Genomic DNA, 24,012 nt, shown 5'->3' with positions numbered 1-24,012 from the left:
TACTTTCCCTAGAAATCAGAGAATTATACATAATGATTGAAATACTTTTGTTTTTTTTTTCCTAAAGCTTTTGGATGAATTGGTAATTAGCCAGAAGAATGGAAGAAGATGCCGATTATATACTAAAAAAGAGCAAAGTAAATAGCTTGTACTCATTTTCTGAAGAAGCACTCCAGCAGAAGCTAGTAACTACTGCTTTTAGGGCATTAAGATGATCGTATCCAGCATAGACAGTCTGAGTTTAAAGCAGTTGTGAACCACTTACACAGAAAAGCTTTTCCCACATTATTCTCATTTTGCTGATAGGAAGTGGAGGCCCAGAGCCCTGTTCAAGATCACTCAACATCCCTATAACCAAGATGGGCAGAGAAACCACAGACATTGTGCCCAACCCTCAGCCTACCAGTGGGAGCCCCTTCATGAGTGGATCAGGAGAGATTTTGCCATGTTGCACCAAGTACTGCAATACAAGCTTTTGGTCAGGATAGCAAAGCATTGCTTTTCCCTTACACGATATTAAAGAGAGAATGCTTTCTGAGATGTCCTCTTGCTATGCCTACCTACTTCTACTTGGTCTATTTGAAGCCATCTGCATTGATGATGATATATGTAAATGCAATAGGAATCACTAGCATAAAAATGTTTATTCTCAGGCAAAACCATTTTAATGATTTCCTGTATACATGCAATAAGCAGATAGTCAGAGAAAAAAAAATTTGTCTGTTCTGCAAGTTGTAGTAGGATTGGACAGGTAACTCTCACTGTAGAGGCACAGAAGCATGCTGTTGAGGTGTGCAAAGTTTTCCACAGATAGCAGAGGCCTCTCATGGAGATATACCTGCCAATTCCTTGTAGCAGTGGTGTGGTCTCGCTTAATTTTTTATTTTGGGTTATTGGCCCAATTTCTTCAGTGCAATAGTGGGATTATTACCTGAAAAGTCAGGGTAAATCAATAAGCTCGAGTATTTAAAACACAATATACATCCACAGTCAGGAAAATTGCAGTAAAAAATGTAATTGCTATACGAGATTAAAAAACATTATATAGTTCAAACAATATATCCTCTACATTGCCTGAACAGTTCCTGGAGAAATGGGTAGGCTCTGTGGTTTACATCAGGTATGCATTCATATTCATGGAAACACACCTGCAGTATTTGCCTAGAATGCTAGCTATAAGACCAAACTATTCAGTTGTCTTACTTATTTGGATGAGAAGCATCATGCCTGGTATGAATGGGACTCAAACTTCACACATGAATGTCTGATTATAAAGCAAATAATAGCTTATTGTCCCTTTCAGCCCTGATCTGGATGACCTATTATATGACAATATTAGTCTTGTTGTCAAAAATAGCCTTCTCACATGAATATACTGATGGCCCGGTGTCCTGTACAACCAATGTTTCTTAACAAGAGATCAATACAATTATTTTCTGTACCTCCAAGAGGTGAAAAAACCCCAACCAACCAACCAAATCCCCCTAACTTATGCTAAGCTATAAGCAAAAACAAACATGTATGATGACTTACCACCACCACTTAAATCTAAATTCTACAAAACATTTATTGGCTTGATTGCCTACTCAACTCAAGCCTCAATGATTTCATATTGCTGCCCTATTTACATTTGTATTTGTGAAACAAAGACTCATGATATCATGATATATAGTAAATCATAGTCCTCTGACAACAATTTGTACAGTTATTTTCATAGTACAGTTAAAGCTATGAGCACCATACAATAACTGTTACAACAGTAGTAGGCTGTGGACTGTTCTACCAGACTCCATCTGCCTCAGTAAACCCCCTCTAAATTTTGATGCCGTATTATTTTGTCAATGCTGTCTCAGTAACTGCATCAAAAGCCTTTGGTCAAACATTCAGTAACACTACACTTCCATAATCATCTACTCTCTACGTATATTGTTAGAACAAAAGTTTCTGTAGTAATACATAAATTGTTTAAAATGCTGTCGAACTACTACAAGTATTTCACTTGGGGGGGAAAAAAAAAAAAAGAGTACTGGACTACAAAGCAGGGGGTGTCACTTTTCCAGAAGCATTATTAATGGAGACTATTTTAGTCTTCAGTGATGGGGAACGACAGGCTGCAGTGTTTCTTCCAGTTAAGAATACAAAATAACTGTACTTGCAAGAACTCAATTACTCTACATTAAAGCCACCATGAGGTTACTGTACATTTATACATCAGAAAGTCAGTAAATTATTTTTCTATAAATTAGTGTCTCAAAGTTGACTTTTTTTTTTCTGTTTCGAATGCCAAACTCCTGACTGCCTCTCCACCACAGACACTTCATATCTGGATAGCCAACATCTGTAAAAACATTTCTAATGAAAACACTACTAATACAACCCCCTGAAGAAACAAATGAAATGAGATCTAAGTATGCAGCCGCCTTTCTACAGTTTTGTCTTTAACAATAGCAGTGCTAGTGCTTCCTATCCAAGCCTTGACACAGGTCATGATGATTTAGGAACAGTAGTAGCAAAATAAATAATTGCATAAATACATAATAACTGGAACTGGTATAAATACTTCAGTAGCACTTAGAAGATATGATAAAGGACATCCGTTTTTAGTTGTGCATTAAGGTTTATCTCAGTGGCTGGAAGGGAGAAGCATTTAAACTGCAGTGAAGGAGAACTGTGGATTGAATACTTGAAAGCTCAGTGCCAGACATAACATTGCTTCTTTCCACAATTGCATTTTTGAAAGTGTATTGGTGTTAGAAGTGTTGGGTAACTTCTAAAACATAGAAACAGTGGTTATAGCTTCACCCCCCAAAACAATATACTGGAAAGATCAATAATGTAACTCTGTATTTAAATAATTCAAAGCAAAAGAGTGCTTATTTTTAAAATAATTTGTCATATTTTTTCGTAATGCATTCCACTATTTAAGTAAATAAGAATTTAGAGACTATTTTTCTGACTGTCAAATAATTATCAGGGGAAAGAGGTCCATTTCTTTGCAACAGTTCTCTAAATCTTAGCTAATGTTCCATATCAAGTTGTATAAACATATTACATACAGATTTGCTGCCTTACATTTAAACCTGTATTACATAATTTGAGGCAACTCTTTGGTAGTAAAAATCAGTAACAGCAAGTCTCCGACTCCTCTAAGAAAAATTAGCACATACAGAGACAGGAAGGGATCCTGTGCCTGAAGATTAACAGAAAAAAAGAACAGTGTTTCTAAATGCTCTCATTTTCAGATGGGCCAGTGCTTTGCCTTTAAAAGGCTGGATTGGACAAATACATGATAAAATCAAAGTTTCCAAATCCAACTGCAAGTTCTGGGACTGAATTGTATGGCAGATGAAAGCTGGAAATTATTTGGTACAGGACTGACATAGAACAGCCTCCACCCCAGCCCCCCCATTTAGTAATTTTTATGGGCATTTGGGTTCACAGAAACATATTGCTAAGCGTACTTGTTTGAAACAATTCCATCAGCTTCCCTAGTGAAAATCTGGGGGCACTAAACTCAATAGCAGGAGTTTGCCAAAATGCAGGGAGGGCCTTGCTGTTGCTTTTCCCACCCCTTTTTAAGGCACATGGAACCATAACTGAACCTGTAAACACGGTTTTCATTTCCAGCAGTCTTTTTATGCTGGGTAAATTAAAGTAAGCTCGTTATCTCATGCATCTGTTTCAAATGGCATTTCTTTTGCCATGAAGAGAGATTAAGATAAAAATGGTAAGAGATTTTTGATTTAAAAATGGTATTTGGTCTTTCCACTGAATAACTATAACCTTTAAAATGGTTTTGGAGGCAGTAAAAAGGTAAATTAAATGCAACATAACTTTTTTTAAAGTAATATTCAGCTAATTTCTGCTATAGATACCTACTACAAATACAGACCTTGTTTCTATTGTACTTCAGACTGAAGCATATAGAAAAATTGTGCTGGAAAAAAATGAAATTAAAACATTAAGCTTTAAGTATCATTAATTTTCCCATTATAATACAAACAATGAACACTGAAGAGTAGTGACTGTAACAAAAATGCTAAATATGTTTAATAATCACAAAACTCAGGCTTCTCACCTTGTAAGTAGTGATCTTTCAAATGACAAAATGGAGCCAAATAGCTTAAATTATCAGACTTATAAATGTTTTTTTAAAAAAGTGTTCTACCTTTTATTCTACTGAATAATTTGATTTACTAGAAAGAAAACTCACCTGAGTAGTTTCTTTTTAAACCCCACAGTGATGTGACTTCCATTTGCTTTACAAGCTATGGATGAGTCAATTAGAAATCAAAAAGTGAAGTTAACTTTGAAAGTGAACTTGTCAATTTTATGGGTTCAAGCCCTAGACCGTCATATTACCAGAAATAAAGATTTTTGTTCAAACACAGTAAAAACACCCACAAAATTCTTAATACTTGAAATCTGAATTTTTATTAAAAAAAGTAACACACTTGAAAAGTCATAGAATACCAGTTCAAAAGTGACCAGTTACAAATATTCAGTCAACACAATCTTTGTGATCTTTAAGTCTAAGGCACCCTCCAGCGTTTGAAGAAGAAACTGCATGTCTGACAAGTGAGCAAGCAGTTGAAAAACAGCATGAGCAAGTCTTCCTGTCAAAACAGAAGCTCCGATTCATTTACAATAATTACATATGATCATGCATCAGCGATATGACAAAAACATGATGGAAAATAAACCTGTAAAAGTACTCTTCATGGATTTGTGTTAGATTTATAAGGGTGTTGTTTGCTTTGTCAACGGAGAGGGACTTCTTTAAGCACACTAACTTGAAAAATACAGTACAGTGTGCAAGGTACTATAAAAGTGTTTCTTATGAAGTCTGGTATTGATAATTCTGCACAAAATATGATCTGCATTTATACAGTTCATTTAAAACTTTTCTAAGAAGCCTAAACAAATATATGCCCATGGTAGGGAGGAAAAAAAAACCCAAAACAATGCACCTAGAGGCAAAGTCAGATATGATATAGCTGCTCTTCCCCCCCAGTTTTATAATTAATATCATACAAAACAGGAAGGTCACACATATACAGCTATGTCCATGGCAGTTTGCTGATTTTATGTTAAAAACAAAAGAATTTTTGCATTTGTATCTTTGTTCATTCTAAAATTAACCAATCATAAGATGTTTTCTGTACTTGACATTCAAACGGAGTTTGACTTTCCAAATTTGTCCGATTTCTGCCTACAGAACAGACAATGATGCCTATTGAAAGGACAGTGTTGTAAGCTAATATTATTAGCTAGATCCACACAAATGATTGTAAACCAAAATTATTTGAAATAAAATGAAGGCTGGAAACTAGAACTGCTTCAACTGTGATTACACACATACTAAAATTTCTTGTGGATTTCTCTTCTTTTATTCAATGTCTTGAACCTGCTCCTGTTCAGACAATCAAACAAAACCTATACATACAATTTAAGTGGTAATGAGGTAACATGCTTTGAAATATTTATAAAGTAACTGTAAAGTAGTTAGGTCTCGATTAAGGGGAACTTCTTTGTTTTTAAAAGCTGTTGTTTTATGTACATGTTCAGAATTTTAAAGTGTATGAATTCACTGAATTAGTGATTCAAGTATCTTTCCTGATTAGTGATGGAAGTCAGAATGTATGTATAGTTCTGAACTAGGCCTGTACCCTCCTGGGTTCATCCTTACAGGCCTATCTGAAAAACTGCTAGGGCAACGAAGGGATTTTCATGCTGTACCAACAGTCTAGTTATTTAATTGATTCAGTTCCCTTTTCATAAGGTTTGAAAGTTCCCCTCCCTCCCCCACATTGTCTCTTATTTACTACACAGCTTAATTATGTTAGCTACAGTTGAGGAAGAAAAATTGATTACCTTGTGATTTAGTAAAAAAGTGACATTTGGCCAGTGCTGCACTTTGGTTCAGAATTAAGAGTTCTGTCCGGGAACACAGCTTAGGTAACTTTTCCCAAGTATAGCTGAAGAGATCTTTTCATAAATTGAAAGAAATTAGTATAGTATTGCTCAAAAATGTCAGAATATTAAAAAGATTACAAATAAACCTAGCCAGGGTGATGCAAAAGGAGGTACAAAATATTTTCAAAGAAAATACACAAGATAAATATATTTTCACATATACACATATGACAAAAAACCAAAAAACCACGCATTAAAAACCAGTCATTGCCCCTGTAAAACTTACAACTGTGCTCAACTTCACACGCTGCAAATATTTACAATGACCTTATATATTTTGCAAAGTAGTACAGGTTTATAAAAATCACTCACTGTTCAAACTTTGTCCCTTATAAACAATTTTTTGTATGTTCTTATTTAGTGGCGCTCCTTTTTGCAATAGCTTCTCTGATTTGACGATCAAGTTCACTTACAATATGGTCTTCATGATTATATACTCCTGTTTTCAACAGTGTATCCCTCTCTTCTATCAGACGAGATAGATAATCATCCATGTTATCACTTAATTTTCTAGAATGAAGACTATCCACTCTAGCAGCAGAATTCTCTCTAATATCCTGCAATTGCTTTCTCTCTTCTTTTTGTTGCTTTAGCCTGATGTTGATAAAATGAGAAGAATCAGAGGATGTGCCATATTAAAAACGACTGATTTTCATATTAAGTCTTTAGCTTATTTATATACTAAGCTACTTAGTAAAATAAATCAATCCATAAAACGTAACAAACTATCCTCTCTCTAGGGAACAAGTAAAACAAATGTTAATGTAATACTTAAACTCTAACAATACCTTTTCTATATACATATAGAACTATAATACTTGCTAGCAAGGCTCCTATTTTGATTATGCAAACAGCACTCAAAAGAGTTCAACATACAGAACTACTACAGACAGTTTTTGGAGGACCACAATAGGTAGATATAAACTTTTAATGTATTAAAAATATAAATACAACTTGCCTCATTTATTAATTCAGTAGTTATCCTTAGAACTGAAGGTTTAAAGTAGAAAAAAGCATGGTGCTGTACAACTGCTATGATAACAAAAATGGTACAGTGGCCTTAAACATATATTTTCTATACTGCACTACTGTTGCATTTTATAAACGTGCAATCTTTACCTAAAGGACACTAAACTGTGTTCTTGCACTGGACTGACAGTCAGTTACAATCTTGATTTAACTCAACCTTCTTCTGTGTTAAAGCAGATGGCAAGAAAAGAGAGGGGGAGGAGGGGAAGGGAAAGGAATCTTACAAATGCTTTCATACCTGTTGAGTTCATTTCTGATATCCTCCAGCTCTTGTCGGTCTGTTTTCCCCAGCTCTTTTTCTTCTGCTGCCAAATAGCGCAACCTCATGTGCTCCAGCTCTTGTTGCTGCTTTTTAAGGTGAGCCATTGCATTTTCTTGTTCACGCTAATGTGGGAAGGAGTGAAGACATAACTCAACTGACTACCTGATTAGATGTAAAAGTGCTAATTATAGTGACATGAGAAAAACTTCAGGAATGAAGTCATGACAATTAAGTCTCCAGCAGCATTAGAAGTGCAGGAGACCAGTGACTACCATAATTTCAGTAAACCCATCCAGGCTGGATCAGCTGAAACCCAGTCCCATTAACAAAACAACAAAAAAATGTTACAAACCCTTTTAGAAACTCTGGCTTAAGCTGATAAACCTAAAACTTACACTCGTGGAACTACTCAAGATACTGACATTTATTCCTTTGCTACACAGTATCCTAAATTATAAATTGAAAAACAAACCACCACCACCATGCCCCGCAACAAACCACCCAAAAAAATCCCAGAAAAATGCTAGATAGCTGCAGGAAGGTTCCATCATCAGCTCCATACCGCCCAGCATGAAGTCTTCTAGAACTAGGTTTTAAAACTGCAATATGCGGCTGAAAAATAAACCTTGAAATCAAAACTCTGGTGACATTTCCTTTTACATTTGTCTAGCTTTATGTAAAGCTTTTGGTAACCTATTCTGTGGATTTAATTAAATCTATCCATTCTAAAAGTTTAGTGTGGTTTTTTTTTTTGTTTGATTTTTTTTTTTTTTTTTAAGTTTTCTACAGACACTATAACAAAACTAGGGTTTGAGTCCACTACCAATTTGTGACCTTAAAATGTATTAATGAGAATTGTGGTCCTCTCTCCACCCATTCTCCTCCTAGTAATTTTCCATATGACCTTGTGCACTAACTCAATGCAGCCAACCTTACACTCTGAATGAGACAGAAGACTTGAGTTAAAATGGCATTTCTTCCTATAGTTAAAAATTAAGGCAGGAGGGTTACACAAACATCCTGGATCTAGACATATTGTGAACTGCAAGGTTACCTTTGTAATTTTGACATTGCTTTCATCTGAAACATCTGATTGTTAATACAATCAGTCTTATATTTATTATGGGCTTCAAAAAAAAAAGAAGAGATAGTTTTGTTTGATATATGTGAGTGTATTCATTACACAATCAACCTAATAATATTTGGAAGAGTTTACTCTGGCAGTTTCCTGAATCTCAGTTCCCAGCATCTTAAGCGCTCCCTGATGATGATCAGTAAGTGATATGAAAATCTGAATTTCACAAGGAATTTGTATAAACAAAGACCCTAATTGTTAATGTGATCAGGCAATGCAATAAGAGAAGTACTTCACAAGAAATCATAGCATGTATGTAACCCCAAAATACTTTTTTTTATACAAGATTCAATACATTAGCCAGGCAAATTGAATGTTAGACTGCAGTGGGACAGGTCAGAAAGCTTGAAGAACGACTTGTTAAAGAGACACATACTAATAATGAAACCAGAACCATGAATCCTGCCAAAGAGTCCACAGCTGATAGATGACTGAAGCATAAAAAAAACCCCACACTCAGGGAAGATAAGGCCATAGTCCTTCCTTCCCCATCAAGAGTTCACCGCAGAAGAACATTCCCATGTGAGAAGCTCCCTTTCTTACATGAGACAGGTTTGAAGACTCTCAGACTGAAGCAGAATAGGTTTTAGAACAGGAATATACAAATACATACAGCAAATAGTAAAAGTCACTACAGCCGGCTGATATTTATTCAAGAGTTTAAGAGTTCTAGGAAAATTCAAATACAAAGTCGCAAGACTAACTGGAGGTATAACATACCACTAAAATCAGTGTTGACACCCCACGTATACCTGTTTCTCCACTTTCCCCCCACCCCGCCCCCACAGAGGCCTTAGGAATATCCAGGAACCACCAGCAGCACTTACTTCCACAGTGGCCAGATTGGTTGGAACTACAACTAAAACCAAAACTAACAGGATATATGGGTACTGAATCCAGTTTTTGTAAAAAAGTCACACTTCCAACTACAAAAAACCAAACAAAACCAAAAAACAAACCAACCCCACACCTCAAAAACACCAAAGAAACCACCTACAACTAAACAGAAAACCAAGCTGTCACACAGGAAGTCCTCTCAGATTACACAGGGTTTACAAGACCAGACAAAGGCTATCAACTGATCATTTCCACAAGAGCAAGAAGGTAACAGTGGACTCCAGAAGAATCCACTCTTTGACTTCCTCATTTATTAATGTATCATTCTGGAATAAACAGTCTGCTGCCAGTATAGAATTATTCAGTGGGGAAAAAGTGAATGTGAAGGAGTGGGATATTACGGGGACAAAAATATGAATTTGTTTGAAAAGGAAGCAGATAAACTAAGAATACATTCACTGATGTCTGTTAAACACAACACCCTGAATGCAACTGCTGGTTCACGATGTACTTCACTAATTGACTGAAGGCAGCTCGAGGACACTCAAAGATATCCAAGCTGGGTTTCAAGATCTTATGCATCTACTGCCGGCCTATATATAGGCTAGATTGATATTTCACATCAGTTGGCTCGTTTGTTTTGTTTTTTCCTACTCAATGAAAAGCACTGGCTGAAAGCTAAAACTAGGTAAATTCCAACCAGAGACATGATTCAAGTTATTAAAAGAGTGTAAATTAAACACTTAAGCAATATACCAAACATACTAGGAGCTTCTTAATCATAGAATGTTTAAAATTAAGATAGATACTTTTATTTTTAAACAGCTACAGATCAAGCATTACTGTTGATGTATTTAACAAAGAAAAGACAGAAGGTGCTTTTTTTTTTAAAAAAAAAAAAGTCCTAGCAAGTATCACAATGGTATTATCTGGTTTCCAAATAGCTGGATAGGCAACAACATCCAGACAGTAAAGCCAAATTTCAAGCATACAATGGGCTATGAGGAGGAATAGAATTATCTTAACTATTTTGATAGTTGTCCTTGAGTTGTTTGCTTTGCTAAATGAAACAAGTTAAAATACTGCTGTTTTTCAGAAAAAAAAAAAAGTTGAGATTAATAGCTTAAGGCAAACATGTGACCTAAAATTTCCAGTATGTTAAATCTCCTTTGAAACGTTCTATTTTAGCCTCAGGAGAGCAGTTGTTGCCCTTTACATGTAAAACAAGTCTAGAAACTTCCACGTGTCTGTCCCTACAGGTAAAGAAACCAGTAATTCAGTCTTGTAATTAGCTACTGTTCCTGATTACACTACAAGTCTAAAGAAACTTGCTATACATATCCCTGTAGTAGATACAACACATCCTGCATATTCAGGATCTGGTTTTGGAATTACTTTGTCTCATACAATCTGGTTTTGTATTGTCTAAAAGTGGTTAAGAGTCTTGGAGACCACACAATAAATTATATAAGAAAGCAATTTACAAGCAAACTGTGTCATCTGTAGGGAAAAAAACCTCACTACTGTGGAGGATGATGCTGACATCTTCCTCTTAGATGATGTCAAAAATCCAGATCTTTAACAGAAGTGAGGACTTCTAGTAGCCATTATCTCTTTTTTTTTTTTTCTCCTTTTTTAGCCTTTCTACCTACACTGATTTGCAGATACGATTAGCCTCAGCCCAGTGCATTTTTGCAGATGGTAAGAACAGTATTCACTTTGGAAAAAAAGTCTCCTTGCTCTTGCAGTTCAGTTTATTCATGCTCTAATTGTCCCATTTTACACTAGGACTACTGGCATGGAAAGCTGGGGCATTAATGTAAGTTTATCAAATTTTTGTATCTCAGTAATTCTACAAAAGAATTTTTTTGAAGGTACATTGAGCAAACATCACCTAAAAACTAAATACTGGTAAATTAATGCAAAGCAGAGTGTCACTTATTACTAGCACAGCAAGACTTTAACATGTGAGCAGAAAATTACATCCCCGCCTACTGATGAAACAGATTATAATGAGACAATACACACAAATCATCAAATAGCTGTGACTACATTGAATAGAAGTCTTTCATGCAGTCTTGCAGTTTGTGGAATGTATTACTCAGATCTATAAGGAAAGATTTTGCAAGTGTTCTTACTGTTGCAGCTTCAGAGGAAAGATAACTGAGCTGGCCATAAGAAGCATGTGAGACTACAAGTATCATGACAAGTTGACATACTACTAATTGAGACAGGAAAGTTCAACGATCCAGAGGTTTCTGCGTTCAGCAACACGCACAGTGGCAATATGATAGCAAAAAATGCATTTTAAACAAACTCAAAGCAGTATACATTAGAAGTACATACACTGAAGGTTAATAGAACGAAGTCCAAAGCTCAATCAGACCTGGAAGAAGACACAATATTCCTACAGTTTTTCTACTGATCAGAAGGGTTCTCATTTAATACCTTGGTCCTTTATGCCCCCACTGAATGAGTTAGTTACAGAAACATCTTTAGTGATGTTTATTAAAACCAAGACAAGTACAAAAGAGAAAATGATACAAAAGCCAAGGAGAGGTGTAGGAAAAGCAAGGCTTTCCTGAAGAATCCCTTGCTCAGTTCCTGTTCCTTTTGATGTTTTCCACTGGGAAAAATGTATTTAAAAAAAAAAAAATTAGTGCCACTAGTCAACACACTTATTGCTCAGGACAATAGCCCTAGTTTTGTAGGGAAGTAAGTCTGAATAAAGAAAGTGCTAAAATTCTCCTTTTCACCATAGAGGAGAAAAACTTACCAGTACACCAGTCCCCAGTTCAATGTGTAGGACTTGCTTTCAGATAAATGTGAATAGAAATTTATTTTTATTACTAATATAACTGTGATGTAAACATGACAAATATTTGGCATTTCCTTATTTGGGAGGGATGAGGGAAATGACAAGATTAATTTTAGTTCTGTAACAGTGAAAGTCAAGAATGTCTTTAGTATGCCATGCCATTACCCTGAATAATGACATTTAAGCACGATGATATAAAGTTTAAAAAATTAAAAAAAACAAAAAAACAAAAAAACAACATTTTCTGAGGCAAGACTTCCCTAGCATTCAGTTTAAGACACTCCAACTTGGAAAAAAGGCACAAAAGCAAGTGAGAATGGATTTTGCAGATTCATTTATGATAGAATCTGTGTGTTACTTAAGTTACACACTTTTTAGTCAGTAATTTTCAAATGTCTTCCCCAACATTAGTCTTTTACTCCTTTAAAGGTCTATCATAACAATTTGTAGGGCGCATAACAGCAGACTTGCTCTATATATATGCCATTCATAGCACAGCAACAGGAATCCACTTCCTAAAAATCCATCAAGACAAGAAGATGGCAAAAAATTTTAAAAAGTTGTTTGGCAAGAAGTGAGGGATGCTGATTTTGAGTCAATTTATATACAATTTTGTTATGATACGTTGAGGAACCATAAAAAGACTGTCTTTTGTTACAATGAGATAAAAGGAAGGATTTCTTATTCACAGTCATGAATGATAAACTGGTGCCATTTTATCAGACATTCAGGTATTAAATTCACTTTTTCCATCATAGTTAAACAATCCATTGGGCAAACACTTTCTTTTTTTTAAACCAGAGAAGGAACCAAACTCTACTGTATAGTAGTACCTGAAATTTAGCAGAATTTACTGTGAGTTCTTCCAAAATGAAAAATCGATATTAATAAAGCACTTCTGCACATTTGCAGTACTAATCGATCAGTCCAACATTTCTAAACCTACTTGTAACATCTTCATTTTATGCTCAAACTTGAAAACTAAGTTATAATTGAATATAAAGTTTCATCATACATACTCACATGCTTAAAATTCTTAACCAAGACCTTCTGACATACTTTACATTTCCAGAGATAATATGCTCCTATAATATATCCTGAAATAAGCAACATTCCAGATTCATTTCCAATTGCTTATTGTAGCCAGTCAGGCTGTTTTAAGAATTGTTAGAATTTAAAATTTTTAATTTTTAGAAATCTGCATTTTTTTATTTCAGATAAGAGAACACTCCAGAATAATCAGCTGCTGGACTAAAGGCAACTTTGTGAATAGAAGGTAAGACCCACTAGAAGTGCAGAACTCTTGGAAACTTTATTCTTGCATCATGACTATCAGCAATTATCCCTCAGTAAGTAGCCACAGATGAACCAAGAGTATCACATGCAAACTACTTCGAAAACTATTTTTTCAAATATACTTGTAGTTGGTCCAGGTACCTTCTCCTCCACTACTTACTTAGCCCTACTAGTCACACTATTCCTTTTCCTCATTTTCTTTCCTTTTCCCTCTTGGTAAAACTTATCGCCAATATTCCTGTCTCCAATTAATTTGATATTTTGCCATCCTTCTGTTACATCTCCATAAACAAAAAGCCAATCCAAACGAAGCCACATACTAGCTATCAGATAATTTACTTCAATGTTTTACTACTTTTCCTCATCAGTTTGCATCTCTAATGCAGTGCTTGAAGCATGGAATACTGTTCCAGGAGCTTGCACGGTGGGAACTTCAGTCGTGTTTTGACACCTACAGTACTACAGGACTATCTGCATTAAATAAAAATTAACTGATAATAAAAAACCCTGAAAATTTCAATTATAATCAGATCATAAAAGAATCCCTGTATGCCACCAGGTGCTTTAGTTAAGAGGCTCTTCAATCAAGGAAGCACAATCTTTATTTTGCCATGGCTGCCTATAAATCCAAAAGGGAGATGTAAACATACATACACTAGACTAAACAACGGCTAAATAGCAGCCACTATTCACTCTCCCACTCACACATACCATGCAAGTCTGTGGGAAAAACTTACGACTGAAGCTAAGGAACTCAAGTAAAGTTTTCTGAAAATAACCCAGAGCTGACAAGTCAGTAGGAGGGCCTGGATGGTTTCAAGACACAGTTTTTAACCAAGACTTGGACCTACAACTGTGGGTTTTTTTTCCTTTTGTGCCCTTTTTTTAAAAAAAAACCAAACCACAAAGATTTACATCCCATCCTTGTCTAAATTACTTATAAATTAATCAAATTAATTACTGAGTGGATAAGCAAGACACTGGACAAGACAGAGTGAATGTCAGCCAGCCAATACAGTCTGTTTTGTTTAAAACAAATGCAACAGTGCTGGTTTAACAGATCCATAGGGAACAAACACATTAAAAGACTTAAAAAAATATTTCTCCCAGAACACTAAGTAATACACGCATGTAAATTTAGAAAGTTCCATTTTATAGATTGTAACAGGGGCAATCAATTGCTGAAAATGACACTTCTGCCAGCTTTGATTTTTGTTTTGATATGTTGTTTCTTGCACTCAGGAACTCAATTTAAGATCCAAGATCTCTGTAAGCATTTTGTGTAAATTGATTGTTCTCAGAAATAATGCTCACATACATCAAAACTACGGAAGTCTCATATGTGTAGTATTGAAATCTCCCAATCAGAAAACTTTGAAAGGTAGTTAACTTGTTAACACTTTTGTCTTCCTAAAGCTGAATAATAAATAAAGTATTAATAGAGACTTGCACTGAGTCACAAAGAGGGAAGAGAAGGTAGATAAAGTCTATTTTCACTCAGCTTTACAAACTGTGTTTGAATTCAATTAACTTCTGTTAAACACAGGTAAGCACGTGCATGTGTCCTAATTTTTTCGTTACCACTGGCACTATAATTAGCATTCAAAATCCTAGACATGGAGAAGTTTAGAGCATTTTCTATTAACAGTCCCATACTTCTCTACATTATGTACTCACTATCTCATATTCTGCAAAATATAAAGCCATCACAGATGGGTGTTAAGAACTAGCTCCAAAGTAAAAGGAAATTTTAATTAGGGAAACATTGACTTTTATGGCTGCAAATCAGAAGAGCATTTTACTAAATGCTTAGCCTGTAGATTATGCTTCTTTAATTCACAGATTGACTGTACTAGGTCACCTTTGAGTAATGGAAATCTCTGTTTAAACATTTTTTTGGCAATGGGCACAAAGCATTAGATCTCATTTCCAAGACTTACCAGCTGGGTTTTGTCATTAACATTTATTAACAATCTAAGATATGGCTTTCAGCGTCTAATCCTCACTACACAAATGTTTTGTATAGTTCTCTAGAGAGCTTTGGTGTGACAAATTACTGGCACAGATTACAGCCCTGTGGCTATTCACCAGAGGCAATGCAAAATTAACATGGTACTAATCCAATTTAAACAAGAAATTGGTCAAACTATGCACAATTGCACAAATCATCTGAACTAAAGCAAATCTAGAATTCCTGAAGCGACAGTTTCCAAATTTATATTTAAAACACAGTAAACGGTTTTTGATCAGCTCTGCTTCAACTCTTACTTGGCTCTTTAAAGTCACTTAAATCCTTTATCAATTGGCTAAGTACAAGATGAAGCACAGGAGTACAAAAACCAGAAGAAACTACTTTGAAAGGGTTTGTTCTGTAGTAAAGTTTTAGGTAGGATAATTCACTGTACAGGCCAATTTATTTTATGGCTCAGACTTTCAATAAGAGGGTCAGTTGAAACCATCTACATATGTTACTAAATTCAGATTGTCTACGGTAATGAAATTTGTAATACAAATCTGATATTGATATACACTAGTGTTAATCTGACAGGCAACATTCTCTCTTATTCTAGAGGAATTTTAAAATATGGCAGTAAGGAAAAATATCCTGAACATTTCATGGCTGCTGAAGAAATCTTAATCAGAGGTAAGATTTATATTTTTCCTTCTATCATCTTGTCAAGCACAGATGTTTTAGAAATTCAAGATGAGAACTCATTACTCTTTCTATTACTAGGCAAAAAATGACCAATTTGAAGATGGCAAATAAAACAGAGGTTTTTATTATTAATAGTGATTATACAGCACATACACTCTCTTCAAAGAGAAATATAGATTAAAAATGGTAATTATCAATTAGGAGACGGTCAGCTTAGCCTTTTACTCTCCAAAAACTGAGTTCTCTAGCAGTAGGAAGGAAGTAGGAACTATAATACTTAAAAAAAAAATTTTCCTCAAGCAGGAAGTAGGTGTGACTACAGGTAATAAAAACCTTTTACTAAACTTGAATTCTGAAGCTTTATGTCTGTGTCAAGGTTTGTTCAGCAAGAGGGATTAACAATTTACTAATTTGTGTGTCAAGGCCACTGGAAATGCTTCTTAAGTATACTGTTTAGCTAATGTTTGCTGTATTCACGAAAGACAGGCGATGACAAAACACACAGAGGCATATGGATTCAGAGAGAATAAAGCTGCTACTCCTGCAAGTTTGAATAGAGTATTTTCAAGTCATATGTGTATGACTATATACATATATATACACGCATGCACACATGCAGGAGCTCTGATAAAACACAGCAGGAGAAAAGCATGTCATGTGAGATTAGGATTTCCAAAAGCAGAATAAAGTTTCATTTTCAGTTTCAATTTTCGGCAAGTTTACTTTGTTCACAGCATTCAGCAAACCTTAACCCCTTGTTTCTAAAAGCTAAGATCTGTTTCTCATCTCTATTCTTCATTCATTTTATAATTAAAATACAGAACAGTTAAGACTGTAACTGACCAAGACGGTTGGAACAGGTACAACACATTCTGTGGAAGTGCTGACTGAACATTATTGGGAATGAGATTAATAAATCTTTTATTTTTTTTGAATCACACCTGCTTTTAGCTATGCCAGCCTTTGCAAACCTGAGCCTTGGTCTTTCCTGAGTTCAATGTCAAACTCAAACCAGCTTTGCTATTCTCATTTTTGTAATAAGTGTAGCTCAGAGCTTTACTTGTGCAAAGACAAACACGAATAAAATGAAAACTGCCACTAATTAACAGTAGTTACAAGTAGCTTCCAACACTATATTAACTTGGTTGTCTCATATGACTAAAGAAAACCTGCATACCTGTTTTAGCCTTGCAAGTTCTTTCAAAGCCCTTGTCCATTGTTGTTTGTAGTGGAGCTTTGACTTGGTAGCTGACTCTAACTTTCTTTCAAGTTCAACCTGAAAGCAATTAAAATCATATCGGCTGAAGCAATAACAGCAGTAATAATCACTGAAAGATATATATACACAAAGGGTCTAGTTTAAGAAACGTGTTTATGTAGCACAGCATACAACATCATCCAAAGCTGTCATATAAGATAACATAAATATTATGGCACATGAACATTTTCTTGTTTAAAATATAGCCTTATTTTTATTGAATAGCTGTCTATACAAAAAGAAAAAGATAAGTATTTAGCACGAAATCTGCTGACGTAACCTTTACATTTAAGGTTCTTGAATTAGCAACTCATTTCCCTCCTCTTTTTTTCCCCCCCAGCTCCTCCAAAGCAAGATTATAAACACTAATTTAACAGAAACACTGATGGATAAATCTTGCCTTTAAAAGGTGTGTAGATTTTTTTTCTTTCCTGCAGTTGATGGAAGATATGTGCTACACTACTTCTCTGAAATAGACATTTGCTCAAATCATTCTTTAAAATTTGTGTATCTGGTCTGAATCTTTGATCTTACTATCTACATAAATATTTTTTAAAATGTTACACACTAAAAATACATTGCATTCTGTGCAAAAATAAAATTAGTATTAAAAGGCAAATGAAAATAGATATGAAGCACACAGAACACAGTAACCCAAGAAATGAAGCATTTTTAATTAATAACTCAGAGGCAGATAAAAATATTTACTATTACATTTGTGGAGATCTTAAAGCACTGATTTTTTTTTAAATGTAAAAAAAAAATCAAAAAATATTTAGGCTAAGAGTTTTAAGTCTGTAGAAACAGAAGCATAATTTGAGTTATTTGCTTGCATTATTAGAAGCTATTCAAGCATACAGTAACATGTAGACTTGTGATAAAACTGTGAGGGTATTTCATGCCAAGAAGACTGGTTCATGTTTTTTCAGTTTATTCAGTCAACAATTTGCCTCTAATCTCACAATAATTCTGAGCATTAAATGTCCATATCTGTGGTATTAATTAAAATATCCTCCACAGAAGGTATGTACAATTTCTAAGAAATCGACTTATGACAGTGATTTCATCCTAAAGACAAGAACACAATCTCTTTTCAGAAATATTTCATAAAAACCCCAAACAATGCAGACAATGGAATATCAGTCTAAATTAATCCTCCCAAGAAAATCTTCATCTTTATATAGTTCTATAAACAGAATGCTCATAGTCCCCAGCATAAATCAAGGTGGAAGCAATTTAAATATATAGGTTAGGTTTTTCCCTGCCTAAGCCTCTAACATTTCTGCTTCCTCTATAGAAATAAGGCCACTGTTGGCCTTTTGTGTCTGAATATTTAAAGCCTGAAGAAATTGTTGGAAAAAGTAAAACAAAATGGAGAAATTTACCAGTTTATCATGCGATATTATTCTACATCTCCTGTATCAGTGAACAGACAATTGTAATAGTTTTCAAAGGCTAGAAAAATCCAAGATACCTTTTCTAAAGTGAGAAGATTTATTTCTGACTGTAGCTGGATTTCTGGTTTACTACTTTGCTGTTCTTTGTATTGTTGGAACTCCTTCTCCAAAGTTTTATGCTTAGTTTCTGCTTCATAAAGCTACATTCAAGACAAAGATATAATGCAAGTTAGCAGAAAAACCCATTCACAGACAAAGAATTAGGTTACAGAACTTAAGTTACTCCTTAGTCCCTGGAACAAACATCTTACTGTCAATTATCTGATATAGAACAGACACCGAAAGCTACACATTCAGAATTAATGATTTCTTGATGATGGCATACAGCAATGTTTTAATAGGAGAAATTTTAAAGAGGATCATTGCTCAGTACTGAAAAGAAAAAACAAGTTTGCCCTCGTATACAGAAGATCAGGATTTATAAACATTACTGTTCACATTTCTAAAATAACTTGCAGAAGAAACCCAGAAAACAAAACTATTTACATTTACACACATCTTTTAAAGAAAGCCAACAGTTTTATCTACTACATGAATTTTTTTTTACTTAATTTCACCAGCATAACTTATTTAGGAATGTCTGGAAGAGGAAACAACTAATACTTTGTACAGCCAAATAATGATTTAGAAGAAAGGCTGAAGTAGAAAGACTTCAGTGACTAATGACTTAATGCTATGTACCTCTGCCCTCACTGTGTATTTTACTCTGTTTCATGAAGATTTTATAATGAAAGCTTTGCTTTTCCTCTTAAAATGGGTGATTTGAAAACCAATGCCAATACATAAATGCATTGCTACAAAGAAACTAAGTAAATCAAACGTTTAACAGGTTCTTTTCCTCATACCATATGAAAACACTACAAATTTCTAATAAGATATTTTCCAAGAGTAGCATATGTTCTGCTTCTATTAAATATTATTCAACTATAAATACCATAATACACCTATGGAACTCATGCATTCCATCACAGAATATGATCCCAAATGCTCTGCTTGTATTTATGTCCAGCTAGTTAATGCAAGTATCTCCATGGATTGTATCCAACAGTTTATAATGCTGGGTGAAAATGCTTCATATAATTAACTTATGTTTCAGAGCCTACAACTTCTTCTATCAGTACATCAATATTTTAATTCTTTGGATCTCCTAATTGGGTCACCTCTATTTTTGTTCCAAAATTTTGCTTTTTGCATATCTTGTTTTTAAAGAATTAATGTAAGAAAGCAAAGACCATATTAAGGAGCCATACAAAAAACACAGCTCACTTTTCACATATAACTGCAATAGCCAACTTAGACAAAAGACACTATTGTCCATCACCTTTCAACTTTTACCAATTTCTTTTTAAAGCAGGCATACAGACATGATGCCAAAGACATAGCCAAAGAAGTTAGTTACTGAAAAATGCCAGGTCTCTCTAGAACTTCTACAGTCATGTTTAATTTCTCGTTTGGTTCTGAAAACACTTTCAAAAATTGAATTTCTCATGAGACCTCAGGTTGTGGACTGTTAGGGAACCGCATAAATAATAAAAATAAAGCACAGCTTCCTTATTCAGGAAGCAAGAGTGATGTTCTTCGAGGTGCGTGCTTCAAGGGTCTTGTCTTGCACATAGTCTGGCTTGCCTCCAGACAGGTTAGACATTTAGAGAACTCTACAATTCAAGAGTGAAAATTGTGTATGGACGCATCATCTTAAAAGGTGAGGAATAAATTAAAGGATATTCTTTAGAACTATTGTAATTTACCCCAGAACATTCCTTGTTAAAGAACAAAACCAATGAAACACACACACAAACCAAAACCAAACACCTACACCCAAAAAGGTAAAAAAAAAAGAGGCCCATCAGAACTGGTAGCAACAGAAACTTTCTGCTTGTGGACATTACCAAGGGAACCATCCTGCAGTAAGACTCCATAGCAAACAAACAAAACCCCACCCAGCAAAGCAAGAGAAAAAAGCTTGTCTTGTGCAGAATACGGAGTAAAAGCCACCTCATACTGAAGCATAAGATTCACAATAGCAGGAACAGCCCAGAGAAAGACAGCCAGAATGATTAGCTGGAATAATGGCCTTCATACAAAGCAAAACAAAATATAGCAGGGCTTGTGTTTGGAGGAGAGACTATGACAGACACCTGAGCAACCAGGAATGGTGTGTGGCACAGGCACTAAAGGATTCTTCATAATTACTAAGCAACAAGCTTAAAATGAATAAAAAAGTTTTTAAACATACGACAAAATTAAGCTTCAGAACTCACTGCCACAGGATGTTGCAAAGCTAAAAACAGAAATACTTTTCAAAAGGGATCAGATGAGTTCATGAAGAATGCTTTCACTAATGCCTAGTAAATAGGAAATGCTGCCTCTAAGAGTACATGTAACCCTTGATGATATTAGTGGATATACCAAAACTGTTTTTTCCTCATTGTTCCATTTCTTATTTTCTTGCCCCATAAATGCAACCATTGCTGCAACAGAATGTAGACCTAACTGGATCTTTGGTCTCATACGGTATGTCTGCTCTGAATAGGAAAAATCTAGCTAAAAGAGTGAGTCAAAAGAATGAATTTGAAAGATGACTCCTATGTGGTGGCATTTGGTTGCCTGAACCTGAAGAACTATTGGTTATCTTGTCTGGACCAGTACAAAATTGGTAGCTGCCCCACATCTACGACACAGAAGTGATCCACTTACTATTTTAAAGTGGATTGCATTCTGCAGTTTGAAACTGCTGATCTCAATGATTGTTCAGTAGAATATCCAAGATCAGCAGCACTTATTGTATTGCTATATTTTAAAAGTACTGTATTGTAGTTAACATATGCTGACATGAAAAGTAGGTTAATATCAATATTTAATATTGAACTAATAACCCACAAAAACCCAGCACAACTCTTCCTAATACAATATGCATTTGGCTGATACAGTTCTTCAATTAGTCAGAGCTGTTTTGGGATTATCACTATCAGATATCAGAAATGAAAAGCACCAGAGTAAATTCATCTACATAAACCAAGTACTTTGAAAAACATTCATATGTTAAGATATAATTTACTTAACAACAAATGAAATCTCTAATATTGTAACTGCTCGAAAAAGCTACTACTAACTTCTAAAATTTTACAGTATGTTTTAACAGTCAAGAAAAACAGCTAGACTAACCTTGTCATTAGTGCAAAAGCTAGCTTACAAAACAACAGAATGCAGTTGAAATTCTCAGTTTAATGAAACTACTACTTTCAGAATAGGTCACAATAACAAGATAATTCCTCCCCCACCCCAATAAGGATAACAGAAATACCTTTTTGTAATTGGAAGAATAAAACAAACTGCATAGTCAAGCTACCTAAGTATTTTGCTAAATATCAATTGCTAACAACTTAAGTTACTGAAATACATACTTCTGTTCAGGTTCTACATGTAATGTATACTTGTAATTGCAGTTTGATTTTCAGTGTTAAAAAAAGAATATATTACCACTGCATTGAAAACTGGCCCTACTACTGAGCAAGACTGACAGAAATGGATCCCAGCATGTAGCCCACTGAACCACAGAGATAAAATGTTTATTACAAAGTTGCCAAAAATTACACTTGACTCAAACTCATTGCTCAATTTAGTATACTAATTTTTAAAAAATGCTTACTTCAATAAGTAAATAATTGAGGCAGAACATTTAAGTGTACTTACCTGCTGCTGTAAGTGAAGCTTGTCTTCTTCTAGCTGTTTGATTTTTGACCTTTCTAGCTCAACCTGATGTGCACATTCTTCTCTGGCTCGCCGTACAGAATCCTGTAGCTCCTGCAGATTTCGTTCATGCTCTGCTTGCAACTCCTTCTTTACTCTTTGAAGCTTAAAAATGAGACATTTATATTAATCCATAAGTGCAAAAGCTTTACTCTAAAAGCCTTTCTTACAGCTGGTACTACTGTTCATTACAGAAAAAAATTGTTATATATGTTTGCTATATACTGTTTTATTGCCTTTCAGTTTAACTAATGACCTGCAAACCACTGTATTTGGGCTACAAATATACTCTTCCTTGACTATTGTAAAAACACCTATCTGTATCTCAAATGTACTTTCTTATATGGGACTGATAAAGGCAAATTTTATATCCACCTTTCTGCTACAAATGAAAATCTAAATATACCCCTTTACTGCAGAAACAGTGAAGTCACAGCTACAGCCAAGATGTCTTTAGATCAGCAAGACTGCATTCTTCAAACTGAGCATATTGAGAGAATTTCTGATTGAACTAAACAGGAACACAATCCTTGACATACTCAAACTTTCTAAAAAGATTTTACTGGCCCAGATAACTGCTAGATGAACAGAAACTTCCCCCAACAGCCCATTTCTCAAACTGTGTAATTGCAAAATGAATCCTACATCATTTTGTCTAGACACTTTTGGAATCCACTGATTTCTGCTATCTCTAAACCATGAAGTCAGAATGTCACTAAATTTACAGAAAGTTTTGAGACAGACATGTATGAGATTCAAAATAAATACTTTCACTCAGACTGATATGCATTTGGCCTCATCTAATCACCAGATTTTTTGCATAGATGTTAAAGGTAAAGTCAGACACTATTTGCAGCACAAACTGCATCTTGAGTGGTACAGACAGCCTGAGTACAGACCAGGACACAGGTTCAACCAGTCCCTACGTTGGGAACTTTCTTAACTTTGTTCACCACCACAGGAGGGACCAATGTGATAAAAATATTAATCTGAGCTGTTGCACTGCTAAATCACTGAGATTTAACACTCACTCCAATGTATTGTGAGTTTGTTTCAAAGTATAAAAATAGGCAGTTTATGTTCTTTCTTCTATTTGCATACAACTAGCTTCCCTGAGGACTCACACCTTATTTCCTCATTTTGAGAGTGTTCAGTGAGGCCTAGAAACAGTGGTAGCTACTGGTTTCTCCCACATCATCTTTGGCCCTGTCACCTTAAAAAAAAAAAACCACACACCACACAAACCACAACACAAAAAACCCCAACCAAACAAAAAAAATGAACTCTACCAAATTGCTGGCCAACAAAACCTGTACATCTGCAGTTTCCCCCTGCAATCCTTGTCACCTTCTCCTATTTCAAAGGTTAATCTAGTAATTACTGTTTGAAGTAAGGCATTCTTGTACACTATTCACCTGACAGTACCAAACTTAAAATGGAGATATGCTAGTGTTATATAAATGTCTCCACCAATACTAGTTCTGTTAAGAACACAACATGTACAGTTCTGTAATTCTAGTAACCTATTTAAAAGTTCA

At 34.9% G+C, this 24,012-nt stretch overlaps 1 protein-coding gene across 1 annotated transcript in view; it reads right to left on the bottom strand.

The window, feature by feature from the left end:
* Positions 1 to 4,478: 4,478 nt before the first annotated feature.
* Positions 4,479 to 24,012, bottom strand: part of CEP120 (centrosomal protein 120) — a 39,971-nt gene continuing 20,437 nt past the window's right edge. Inside the window, exons 17-21 of the mRNA XM_065656084.1 lie at positions 22,418 to 22,579; positions 18,742 to 18,864; positions 17,187 to 17,285; positions 7,244 to 7,389; positions 4,479 to 6,570 (exon numbers count right to left, since the gene is read on the bottom strand). Coding sequence (XP_065512156.1) covers positions 6,330 to 6,570; positions 7,244 to 7,389; positions 17,187 to 17,285; positions 18,742 to 18,864; positions 22,418 to 22,579 — 771 coding nt within the window. The 3' untranslated portion in view covers positions 4,479 to 6,329. The remainder of the gene's footprint in view (positions 6,571 to 7,243; positions 7,390 to 17,186; positions 17,286 to 18,741; positions 18,865 to 22,417; positions 22,580 to 24,012) is intronic.

The sequence above is a fragment of the Caloenas nicobarica genome, chromosome Z (assembly GCF_036013445.1).
Source record: "Caloenas nicobarica isolate bCalNic1 chromosome Z, bCalNic1.hap1, whole genome shotgun sequence".
Taxonomy (NCBI): Eukaryota; Metazoa; Chordata; class Aves; order Columbiformes; family Columbidae; genus Caloenas; species Caloenas nicobarica.
Note: the sequence above shows the minus strand (reverse complement) of the source record. Positions and strands in the feature narration are given on the sequence as shown.